This window comes from Platalea leucorodia, assembly GCF_965183815.1.
Source record: "Platalea leucorodia genome assembly, chromosome: 4".
NCBI lineage: Eukaryota > Metazoa > Chordata > Aves > Pelecaniformes > Threskiornithidae > Platalea > Platalea leucorodia.
In genome coordinates this window covers 66,600,115-66,613,039 of record NC_138826.1, presented here as the reverse complement: position 1 = coordinate 66,613,039, position 12,925 = coordinate 66,600,115, and the positions used below count along the sequence as shown (strand labels likewise).

The 12,925-nt window shown below is 41.1% G+C and overlaps 1 protein-coding gene across 3 annotated transcripts; it reads right to left on the bottom strand.

Moving 5' to 3' along the window:
- Positions 1-104: 104 nt before the first annotated feature.
- Positions 105-12,771, bottom strand: TDG (thymine DNA glycosylase). Of its 3 annotated transcripts, none has more exons than XM_082309850.1 (10): positions 12,689-12,771; positions 10,286-10,434; positions 7,425-7,654; positions 6,845-6,914; positions 5,841-5,976; positions 5,677-5,759; positions 5,493-5,587; positions 3,779-3,950; positions 3,349-3,477; positions 105-2,264 (listed from the first exon to the last, which is right to left on the bottom strand). In XM_082309850.1, the coding sequence occupies exons 2-10, from the start codon at positions 10,377-10,379 to the stop codon at positions 2,125-2,127; spliced, it is 1,149 nt and encodes a 382-aa protein (XP_082165976.1). In that variant the 5' UTR covers positions 10,380-10,434; positions 12,689-12,771; the 3' UTR covers positions 105-2,124. The 3 variants fall into 3 exon arrangements, with proteins under 3 accessions (XP_082165976.1, XP_082165974.1, XP_082165975.1); XM_082309848.1 differs by lacking the exon at positions 12,689-12,771 and adding an exon at positions 12,564-12,653; XM_082309849.1 differs by lacking the exon at positions 12,689-12,771 and adding an exon at positions 12,564-12,653 and having other exon boundaries at positions 105-2,261.
- Positions 12,772-12,925: the final 154 nt, after the last annotated feature.

Here is a 12,925-nt window from a genome sequence, read left to right as displayed (position 1 = left end):
CCGGTGGTGCGTTTAGACCCCCGCGAGCAAGACGCAAAAGCACATTCTAAGACACCGCAATACAATTCCTGATTTTATTGTGAAACATTGATAGATTTAGGACAGATTAAGAACTTTTGTATTACTGTAATGAAAAGAGCACCAGTTCCGAGGGAATAGACATAGAATTGCAATATTTAGTGAAACGGTCATTGTGCACTTAACTGTGTTTTATACCTAGGTACCCCAGTGGTGGCTCTGTTAAAGAGAGCTTTCCCTTCCACTCAAACAGGATAGCCTTACAGTAGTTACACCCTACTGTGCTACATACTCAGCAGCGCTAGGTACATGCTTCTGGTTCTGTTGAAAAATAAAATTGAATTGTAACAAATCCCTGATGCAAGATACTTTGAGCACCTGCAGGAAAATGTCCATGTAAACAGCAATACATGATACAGTACACTTTTTAAATAACAGACAAGACAAATCCTATACCTCTTTGACAATATACTCAACAGCTTTATGCTGAAGCTAATAAACACAATCGGAATCATAACGCACACTTACTTGATTTAAGACGCTCAGAATTAAGCCACGTAATTTGGGAAGAAAACTGTAAACATCGTGCCTGCCTCGCACCAGGGTGACAGCGTGTGATCTCAGCGGGAGCTGTTACAGCAGGATTAGAACCTACGCGAACTGGTTACGCTCAATGCATGACAACTGTCACTGGCTGTGAGGAAAGGACAGAACACACTGGTACAGGAATCTCTGGCCAGTGTGGATTGCGGAGATACTGGTTGTATCTATTTTTCAAGTATGATGTGAAGCACCTGCTGTCATAAGATCATCAAAGCTTTAATGTTTGGATCAGCTTATTGCTTTTACTTCATCTCTTCCTCCCGTGATAAAAGAGGGAAAGATGATGATGGTTAGGCACAAGTATGGAATCTCATTTCTTTCTCAGTCACAAATATTGGCCAAAAAGGTGTATCGTTTAAGCAAGTTCCTCAGAAGAGAGCTGTAGTTTCTACAGCTGACTTCTTATTCATGGAACAGCTGCCCTTATATTTAACTTACTTAGTATTTTTTACTTCTAAGAGGGATAAGGAGAATGCCCTCTAAGTTCTTACAGATTGAAGAGAACTCAAAAACTCTCAATCGCAAACCTCTTTCACCCTGTGCTAACTGTACCTGATGTAAACAACGTACTTGTACACGGTTTTTACAGGGAATGCGGTCTTTCAGTTCCCTACAATGTCATCTGTTCAAAGGGGTTGTCTCCTGGGAAAGGTCAGGTGAAGAGACTAATCACACAGAAACAACAGTTTAAATGCCACAGAATTCAAGAACCACTGTCGTTGGTTTGGATTTTTTTAAGTAATTCCAGTTCCTTACATGGGAATTCAAAGGGGAAAGAGATGGAGTGGTAGGGACACCTTCCCTAAGACAGCTCAGCTCGAATATTTAGGCCCTGTCCTGCGTGAGACAGATTTTTCTCCCCAGTGTTGTGACTTGAGATGTCGTCTCCACTCCCTTAATCCTGAATACGGTCCAATCACTAAACAGACAGAGCGCTCTCTTCCCACCCAGAAAATACTCAGCACTCACAGCTGCAGAACACAACTTTCTGCACTTTTTAAGGTGGTAAAAGGCAGACTTTTAAAAAGCACAATTTGCTTAACTGTGCATGATTAAAAACACCACTTCATGTAAGGTAAGGGTACACTTCCCATTTTCCCCTCTGGATATAAAAGGATTATGAGATATCCAAATATGGAGGCATCAGTAAAAAGTATACTGCTGCTGTTACTACTACATTACGATTTATGGAATAAAATTAACGCCCCCAAAAAAATCTTCACAAATGAGAAAGCAATTTGTCAAAAACTGCAAGAAATGGTACACATTAAATATAAAACTCATATACAAAAAAGGGCTAACTTTTTTTAAAAAAGTTTGGACAGTTCCTTAAAATTATCTAGTTCATTGATTTGAGCCTACCACACACTTACTTTGGACTATAATAAAATAACTAGGAGAGATAAAATACTATTAAAATGCTTCAGTTGGAGAACCGAGGTACCAATCTTGATCACTGCATTAAAACTGCAGCATGTGTGCATAGCCGAGAAGAAACAGCTCTTACGCGCTGCTTCCCTCTTCTTCCTGCGTCATACCAGCACTGAACTCTGGAATCTGGTCTGCAAAGGACTGAGTCATCCATTGTCCATTAGGAACTTCACCGAAGGACGACCCCTCACAGTACTGTGGATTGCTCCCTGCTAAAACAAAGAAAAACAATAATACACAGTTTAAAAAAATGCAGTTGATACCACTAACTAAAACTAAACGATGAAAATACAGATGATGCCACTAGCAAAAAAACCCCTAAAACCACAAAACGAATCCCAACCCCCCAAAACAACCCCTAAAAGAAAAATGAAAAAAGATATTTGCAGTTTCCATCTTTCCTCTCTTTTTCAACCACCTACTCGGGCAGCAGTTCACACATTTCTTTTGAGCATCTACTTTTGTAGATCCAGATCATTTCCTCAAATTATAATTTCTTCAAATCTGCTTTGAAGGGTGACTGCGTAGATATAAATTAAGAGTCTAAATGTTTAAAAGAATACCTCACTTTGCAGTGTGTCCTATGAATAAATTTTTTCTTCTCAAAAGGACATTCTCTTTGACAAAGTAGGGTAGACAGAATGCAAATTTCAATTCACAACCTGAGATTAGGACTGAAAATTCAAGACTACTGAGGAAGGTGGCTACTCCAAGTTACTGCTTCTGCCATTGTTCTTCATTTTTTTTTTTTAATTACACTTGGTGGTATTTTGGGAAGCAAAATTCCCAGCTTCTTAATTACAGCTAGATTACTAGACTCATCCTTCCAATCCTGCTTCTCCATCTGGCCCACCAGCAATGGAACCACCTCCACCGCACTGTTGTTTTATCTGTTCCACCATTCTCTTGCTTTGCTTTCCTTAGGAATGAAAAAAAAATGAAGTTCCAACCCTCTCTTTTGTTCTGAAAAGCATGATGCAGTTACAAAAGTCATTGTAGTTGAAGAGGTTTACTGTGTAAGTCACTAGTTGTGTCTGTTTGTCAGATCTTGGGAGTCAGTCAGAGTTTGGGAAAACAGTTTGAAGTTGCAGACAGTTGATTTCAAATACAGTAAATGACTTTTTTCTATTTCCCTCTCACAAAAACTATACATTCCCTCAATTATGTAAGAGTTTAACTGCTGCTATACTTCAAATATATTGTATGAATTGTGCAAGTTGCTGAAAGGGTAGAAAGTTAAGTATCTGTTCATAAGTAATGGTTTACAGACTGAATGCCCCAAGCACCGCACGTTACCAGTTCCATTTGAAGAGAAACTGCACTGTTCGCTTTCGTACGGTGCACGATCACAGTAAGCTCCTCCATACGCTGCTTCATAACCCGGATCGTATTTTTCTTCTTTGACAGCCATCTTTTTAGCATCCTCTGCCGAAAGAGAAGACCTCAAGTATTAATATTCAGAACAAAAATGATCAGAGCGTTTTTATCAGAGAACACTTGAAAAAACAGCCACGCATTTTACAAGATAATTCCTGCTCCCCTTAGATAATTAAGATTCTACTAAAAAGAGAGTGGAATGTGTAATTCTACACCACATCATTAAGAGAAAATGGCACATCTCTTCCCTCCCCCTTAAATTCTTTATTTCTTTTTGCTTGGGAAACTGCTGGTTGTTTTGTACATTACACTACATTTTAATAAAGGACTAACAAAATAACCACTATACCTTGTGCAAGTTGCAAGTCAAATGTGTACTGCACCTCCTGCACCTCTGTGTTTGGTGCGATGCCTTTCAGTTGATCCCTTAAGTCTTTCAGCTTTATGTAATAATGAACTTTATCTTGCGCACGAGGAAACTGAGCGCATCTTGCACTGGATGATGGCATAACGTAGCAGAGCTTGAGACAGAGAGCAAGAAAAATAGCATTACTCGTCCCTGAACCATGAGCTAATATTTAGTGCATCGAGAATAACTTAACAGGTAAGCTCATTGTTTTAACTCTTTGTACAAACTTCAGCTAACGCCACGGGTGGTTGTGGGAGAGGATAAAAGGAGCCTTTCATTTTTCTTGGCCAGCCAGGCGTCTTGCCCTAAAGAGAGGGGCTGATGATCAGCTGCTGAAGCGAGGACATTTTCACCAGTTGTTTATGCGCTGCAGGAGAAGCAGTACCAGCAGGTGTTACAAGAAGTACAATTTACAAGTGTATGCCGGAGAGCGGAGCACACTCCAGAGCTGCCTGAGCAAGCGGAGCTCTGAGCCAGGAAGTCCCCAGAGGAGTACGTGGTAGCATGCGAGCACCCCCAACTACCGAGGGTGGCATCCCAGGTTAATTACCCTGGCTTCTTGGCCAAGTGCGTCTGCGTCACACTTGCCAGGGTTTGAAACTCTGGAGTTAGTGTGGTTGAAGCCAACAGCCCTAACTAAAGACATAAAGTTAGTTCAGGAAAAAGGAACTGTATCCAATACTTTCATTACCATGCAGTATTTATGAACAGATACTAGTAAAGAGGATTACTTATCTTTCTCACAAATATATCTACTGCAGAAGTCTTTAAGAGCTACTTAAGAAGCAAGCACTTTATCACCAACAGTTCTTCAGGCTCTGATGGCAACACTTCACCTTTAGAGAAGGACAGCTTAAACTGAGCTTAAACTTGCGGCATTAGTAATTTGGGATAGAAATAAAAACAACCCAAACTTTTGAACTGACAAGGTAATGATGCTTTGGAATAAGCTACCTTGGCAGGTAGTGCAATTGCTTTTGCCTTAACATGTTTATAAGAACATCTTAAACAAACCTATTTGTGATGATGCACAGCTGGTCTCTTGAGATATCTTCCAGCACTAGATGTCTATGACTAATGTGCTCTTCATCAAACTGTTTGTTTTCTCTTAAGTGCCCAATTTAATTTCAAGCTGCAGATCAGCTCACGAAGACTGAGTCTGGCGGAAGTGCTTGGGCATGCCCAGATCCAGTAACGCTGTAGCTGTAGTGTGTAACAGCACAACGATGGACTTGCTGTTCTTTCTCCCCCACTGGGGCACTACTAGCACCATGGTTGTGTTCAGTATCAAAATTCAGTAATACAAACATACAAGGAACTGGACACAGAGAATCAGATGAAAGTAGATGATGGTTATCATAAAAGCACGTGTATTTTATTCGTATTTTAGATAATCCTCAGAGAATGCACTAACCTACTAACCATAGTACACCACTTCCCAAAAAAAGTCTGCAAGTCTGAAGAAGCTGCATTAAAGATGTGTCTGAAAATCGCACTATCCCCCTTTCTCTATTTAAGTAAAAGCCTTTCACATCCCTTGTACTTTGAGCCAACTTGGACGTTATCGTAAGTGTGTGAAAGGCCTGAGACTTTGTTAGTTTTGAAATAACCAAAATGGAGTGCCCTGCTTTTGTTTCTCAGTATCAATACTTACAGTTTCTGTATCTGGCACCTTGTGTGGCTGCAGTCCAAATTCCAGGTTCTTAACTTTTATTCCAAAAACTTCTTTACTAAAAATTTCATAAATACCTAAAATGAAAAGAAGATAGGATAAGTGGACAAAAAAAAAAAAAAAAAGCTACTGATGGAACGAATTTATTTAAAATCAAGGTTCTCACATTTTCCATTGAAAGCTGCTATACGAGGTTTATACTTTTGTAACTTCTGCATCAGAATTCGCCCTCCTTCCCGAAACTCTTTGCTAAAAGAGAAAGTACTCAAAATTATAATCACAACTATTAATTCATTAACAAGCACGATATTCCCCCCCTTGTTATCCTACCTGGAGAGGTCTTTGCTACCAGGTGTTGTCCTTTCCACCATGTTTGTAAATCCAATCCCATATTTATGTGGCAAGGTGTGGTCATCCATGTGGTTCAGCTGTTCGTTACTTAGACCAGACATGAACAGACACTTCCCTGTAAAGCAGGAAGATATGCATCTGCCTTTTTCTAAGGAAAAGAAAACCAACCCTCCCCCCCCACAACTATCAGAGTACTGGAACGCTAAAGGAAGAGTCTGCTTCTTGGTAAAGGAGGCGATTAGTCTGGCTAGTCTGCAGAACACTGGAGAAATACTCGAGCCTGATCAACAAGTCTGCTGGACACCAGAAGAATTTTGGCTGGAGTGTCATAGGGCTGCAAATTAGCCCATGTGGAGCCCCCTGCAGAGTTCAGGTATGATCTTTCTTTATGAGAACATGCTGCAGAAAACGTTATTTAAATGGAAAAATACCTAGAAAAAAAAATACCTGTCTGGAGAATCAGGTATGCTAGATGCATATGCCTGCTGGGAAAGGGCAACGGTTTTCGCTTTTTCAACAGTTATCTTCTTTAGCAGAGGTGAATAAATGCAAACAGAAGAGGGCTTGCTGAAATGCATTTTTGGGAAAATGTGTGTAGTTTTATTTTATATCAGAAATTGATGCCTATTGACTTACCCTTGATAACTCAAGTACTAGAGATTTAATTTTTATTCGTCATGTTGCACACTAACAGGCCAAGAAGTTATTTGGTAATACGGTCTGGTAAACTGTGTTTACATGACAATTCTAAACCTGCATTGAACGTCACTGATTATTCCTCTTTTACTCCTTTTTATGTACGGTATTTGACAGAAGTAGTTATGGGATTTAAATCACTCTTGGATGGTTAAAAGAAAAATCCCTCTCTGCATCCAAAAAAAAAAAAAAGGCAAGAAACAAAACCCAAACCAGTTTAATTAAAACGCCACAAGTTCTAACAAAGTTCTGCAAACTCTGTAAGAGGAAAGAAAACAAAAACGTACAGAAATGGTTTCCAGGTCCAGGGTAATGATGTCCTTTGTAAGCTGCCATCAAGCCAGGGTTTATGCCAATCTACAAAGATACCAGTCCATTTTAACAATGAGAACATGGCTCACTAGTCAGGGATTTAATCAAGTTACAGTAAGGACACTTATTCAATTCTCTTTAAGTTACTGTCAATAAACAAAACTGTGTTAATGGTACCTTCCATCATTACTTAAAAAAAATTGACAAGTTTATAGCAGTGTCTCATTTAGATGAGCAATGTCAAAAGAGCAGCTCACAGCGTGTTTTACAGCCACTGGTGTAGTGCTTCCAGTAAATAAAGTGTCAAGTAACGGTCTCTCATGACTACGTATTATACGTAAGCCTTGGACTTCTCAGAAGTTAGAACTATGTTACTATGATTTTTAACAGAAAACGCAAAGCAGCTCTACACACAGGAAACAGTTTATATACTTTATCTTGCAAGATCTTGCCATGTAAGCAATATAGATAAGCAAGCAGAAGGAACTTAAATCATACGCAGCGCGCGCAGACTATTCACTTTTCTACCTAATTTTGTAACTGTGAGTTACTTACTATTACGATGTCCAGATCAAAGGTCAAAATATCAGGTAAAGTCTTGGTTAGAAGTTCAGCTTCAGATACACCATTAAAACGGTCCACTTTTCTTTTGACTTTAAAAGTATCTGTGATCTTTTCTTGTTTGCCTTTTGACTTGGCTGATTTTTCCTTTTTAGCAGCAGGCTTTTTGGGTTGCTTTGGCTCAGTTGCTTTGGCTTTTCTTTTCCTTCCTCCTTTTTTAACTTCTGAAACACACAGCAAATATCCTTTTTGTATATTTCTAATGTTGCAGCGTGGATATTCAAAAAGACTAAATGTATGGACATAAAAAGAGATCAGATAAATAAATTTACCCTCAAAAATCATTAATTTAAACAATTATCAGATGAATCTCGGTTTTGCAGGCTGAACATAGAGCTAGCTTGGGTGTCTCTGTACTACAGACACACACACTACTCACAGGCAACGACGTTGATTTAGGATACAAACCAAGAATAACCTCATGAGCAGATTACGTTGTTTACATGCTGCATGCAACAATCCTTTGGAAACAGTTTAATTTCTTTTGGAGGTTATGCCAGAACATCAAAGCTTAGGTTCCAAGGAATGCGATACTAAGTTCTAGCCTACTATTCACACTTCAGCTTCTAAATATGAAAGTTGATTGTTACAGATTACACAACATACTGAAGAAACTCAACAGCATGTCCAAAGCAGAAGGTCTCAAAGATTACCTACAGCATAAGGTTTGTCAGGAACACAAACACATAGGCCAAACGCTACATAAGATACTTACAATTTGTTGATTACAGAATAGATACTGTCCAGTGCATCATATAGCAAGGTAACGTATGAGAGCTTCAGGATCTCAATTTGAATGAGTGACATCAAACATTGATTTTTACTTAGAAAACGCAAACGTAAAGTAGTCACTGTTCACTCATTTGAAACTTCCTCATCTTCTGGCCCCTAAAGCTTAGAGATTCAATCAGCACAGGTACGGATCATGACATGACCACCCAGAGATTGCTCTCTATCCTTGTTCATTAATAACACTGAGTTGCAGAACACAACTTCAAAAGTATGACACCATATTTAGCAGCAATCAGCAAAGAGTCAAGATGATCTATTGCTTTAAAATTGAGACTTCATCTTATTTTCAAAATTTCTACATGAAACTCTCCCTCAGATGAAAAATAAATACCGAGGATACCAGGGCACTGCCCTAAGTCCGCAAACTTTTTTTGGGCTGTTTTTGTTTGCACTCGGCTTTCTTACAAGAAGGACAAAAGTCACGTGAAATTCCCACCACGTCATGGGAGCAACTGCTTAGGAGAGCTCTAAGTAACAGTACTCAAGCTATAGTCTAGTTACAATGAAGAAGAGACTAGAAGGGCACAGACCTCGTGAGGCACATAAGCAGCTTTTCTTTCCTACCCCTTGAAGAACCATGGGGTTTTTCATGTGATGGCAAAATGCCACAGATACATCCAACTCAGAGCAGTTGGAGTATTTCAAATGAAGCAGGACAATGTTCTCCTAACTCTCATGCTGAGCAGGTACCTACCAACCAGACACTGTGATGAAAGTTGAACAATGCCAGGGCAGCCTTTCAGACAGTAATCCTAAAAATTTTACTTTTTTCATCACAGCAGGTAGCTGGACTCCAAATCTGTGCCTTTCATATATGCTCTGGTAAATTTCACACACATTTGGTAAATCGTCAAGCCCTGCCTTTGAAGGCCTTACTCAACTTTCAAATCTTGCAAAAATATTAGGGAACAGCTTCATAACAGAAGATTACGGTTGTCTAAAAATACCTGAAAGTGCAGTCAAACAGTGTGCTCATGGTGACAGCATGTTATCCAATAATAAAGCTGCAAAAGAAGCCTGACTATATGGCACTTAAGATTCATCCTAACTATAGTGAGTAATACAGTGAATGAATAGAGCAGTTGCAACTGTTTGAAACTGGAGGTTTTCCCATGATTTCATCTGGCCAAGTATTACAACTGAAAAAGAAAAACTGAAGCTTATAAAAGGATGCACTTCAACAAGCATTGTCATTGCATGAACTGGCTGATAGATTACCTTGGTACAGAGAGCTCTGACCTGTATCTATATGTTAAAAGCAAGATGAAACTCAGTGTGTGAATATTTGCTATCGAATCAGAACTTAAGTATGGTAGAGATGACTGCCTTTTTTGTGTGGTAAAGAGCAAGCATAAGAGTAACAGAACAAGGGATATTTTCTTGGCATGGTTAGCGTAAAGCCTAAGCGTACAAAATCCTGGTGGGGGAAAAGAAAGGCAACGTACGAGTGCACAAAGTACAAAACTTGTGTCACATAGGAGACACTTTCCAGCATTGTTTGTATTTGTTCAAATAAGCCTCACTAAAACAAATAATCCTTAGGGCATATAAGCAATTAACTATTTGTGACTACTACAACTACTAAAACACCATTTAAACAAAAATATTTCAAATAAACAGTATTACACTGTACTTATCTTGCAGAAATTAAAAAAAAAAATTAACTCAGACTGAAAAAAGAAAACTTTTCTAAGGTAATATTAAAAACCACAAAATCAGCTTAAAATGCTACGTTTATCTATTGAAGCAAAAATCTGCTTTTCCTGCAACAAGATAATTTTGTGAGCCTGAACAACGTGAACACTATCACCTGGGTTTACGTCCTATCTTTTTAATTGTCTGGTAACAAATGCTACTTAAAGACTACAATTAATCAATACTTCCTCAGAGAGCATCAAGAAATCCAATAGGCCCAAAGAAGCAGTTTAAGATCAATAATTTTTCCCCCTGATTGACTACTAACTCGCGATTTTAGCTCACTTAGTACAGCCCCGTCAAACTACCTTTTGGAGGCTCCTGAGCAATGTTTGGCTCTGGAATGCCCTCTAGAGTCGGCTGCTCAGTCATGATCTCCATGCTAGGCGCTGCAGTCATCATTTGATGGAACGGAAATGCGTAAAAAGCTTGAGCTTGCTGAAGATACGCGTAGTATCTTAGAAAGGGAGAAAAAAAGAGACATAATTTATCAACAATTTGGTACATCACTAAATTTCTAAATAGACTGTAAACATCAGTCTTTATCAAGGCTGACAGGTACTGAACTTACATTCTCTGACGACTCTATTAACAAGGCAGTAAATTATCCAAATCCCCTAAGCAGTCTGACTGCTTAGCTGGTATCAGGGGATGTTAAACCCAACATTAACAGTACAGTTCTCTTGTGATCACTATAATGTGGAAGAATCACAACATTTGTAAGTGAAGCGTAGAGCTTTTCCCTTTTTTTCCTGAAAAAACACTCTGTAGCACACACTACCAAGGCAACCTGTCTATCGAACATGCCAACAATTTACAACACAAGCGAGTTAAAACTCTTTGGACTTCAAGTTTCCCAAGTTTTAGATTTTCTTAATGTTACATCAGTGACTTTGTCTGACATGATAGAGAATGGATGAATCATTCTGGGCTACAAAGCATTATGAACATACACAGCATTAGTTACTATGCAGATTATTAAACAGCTTTAACAAATCGTGTGGCAGACGTTGTCCAGTTATCGCACACTGGATCCCAACACAAATATTGCACTTATTCTACACAGAAGTGTTCACACACACAGATTCAGTCTCCTTCCATGCACAAAGACATTTTTCCATATACAGCTCTTTTGCTCCACACATTTATTAGTCACATACAGCCCTCACACCCCAACACAAACTTCTGCTTCATACTGTCATTCCCTCCTACCTACACAGCCGCCTTCTTGTCCATAGATTTTATTGCTACATAAAGACATAGAAAAGATTTCGTGAACAGTAAGTTTTCAGGACATAAATTTATCACCTCAGAGCTATTCATAAAAACACCAAATAATTTTTAGATATATAGAAATATCTCAAAAGAAGGGACCATCCTCTATTACGCAATGGGTATTTAAGAATTTAAGAATCCCACTGTAAACCAGATTTATGCCAGAACAGCCTACAGTCTTGCCATCAGGCCACTGATTTTGAACTAAATACCTGCCCTGAGTCGAAGAGAATAAATTTTAACATAGGGCTGTCAGATTCCTGAGGAAGTTGCCTAACAAAGTCACGGAGGACTTTCTGAGTACAGTAAAAACCTCAACCCCCCCCTGCTGGAACAGTTCCATTTTATATAAAATACTTGTGCAGTTACTGAACAGAACAAAAGTGATCCTCAGATTTATATTAGGAAACACAACTGAGACACGTAGAATCCAGTTCATAATGTAATAAATGCTTAATTATACAGAGCAGAACGGAGTGAGTAAGAAAGACATCTAACCCAAGAACAGCCTCTAACAAGAAGTCTTCTTATAATACACGCCTTCTTACTTTATGCGTATATAAAGTCGCCTTCTTATAAAGGGAATAAAATTCCCTTTAAACAGAGGAAAATTTGCACCATATCGTGGACAAGTCCTCTAAGCACATGGTAATGAGATGAAAGAGAGCTTTTACTCCCCCCTCTAACCCTCATATGTATTTTTTTAGATCTTTTTTCTTGGATGGGTTCAGAAACACAATGTTTTGTTATTGATGCATGTATTACAGAACATAAAAATAAATATTTTCAGTTCCATGAGGAAAAGGTAGTGATTTAACCCCCCCTTCAGTTCATGCTAAAGAAGAAAGAAAAAGAGAGCAGAGAAAAAGATATGTCCACTGGAACAAAACCGAATATTAAATCATTTAAAAATCCGCCTCTACACACACAGGCCTCCGCTGCATCCAGGAGCACGCACGTCTTTCTGAACACAGCGCAGGCCCCCTCCCCGCTGCAGCCCCAACGAACCCCGGCGCCCCTTCCCCCCGGGGCTGCCGCCCCCCCGCCGGTCTCCCGTCACACCGGGTACGACCGCCAACCCCACGCACCCTCCCACGCAGAGCCCCCGCTCCGGCCACCTCCCCCGGCGCCCACCCGGGATACACAGACATCGCGCCCCACGGCCCAGCGCCTCCCGCCACCCCCACAGGCGCAGAGGGCCGCCCCACGGCCCCGGGCCCATCTCGCCGCGGGAGGGGGGGGAAGGAGGAGAAGGACAACGGCGATCCCCCAACGCGAGGCCCAAGCGCGGCCGCGGGCCCCCGCCGGTACCTGCCCAACTCCTCGGCCTCCATGCCCGGGCGCGGAGCCTCCCGCCGCCGCCGGGGCTATTGTCACCGCCCGCCCCGGCCGCCCCCCGCCGCCCCCTCCCCCCGCGCCTCAGCGCCCCGACCGACCTGCCGGGCAGCCCCGCGTCACGTGAGCGGCGGCGGCCAATGGGAGCGCGCAGCCGGCCGGCCGGCCCGGCGAGGGGGGGCGCGGCGAGAGGGCGGCGCCAGCGCCGGCGGGGGCGGGGGGGGAAGCGGCGGCTCCCCGCGGCCTTGCCCGCGGCCCCGGGCCGGGAGCAGCCGCTCGGTGTGAGGGTCTCGGGGCCTACGTCACGACTTATTCCGCGTCACCCGCAGTAGGGTCTC

Coding starts and splice junctions, on each gene's coding strand:
- TDG (XM_082309848.1), bottom strand. CDS start 12,586: ATGGAGGCCGAGGAGTTGGGCAG. Junction 5,588..5,676: donor AGCAGCTTTCAATGGAAAAT/GTGAGAACCTTG, acceptor TTTTCATTTTAG/GTATTTATGAAATTTTTAGT. Junction 2,265..3,348: donor TTTCTCTTCAAATGGAACTG/GTAACGTGCGGT, acceptor TCTTTGTTTTAG/CAGGGAGCAATCCACAGTAC.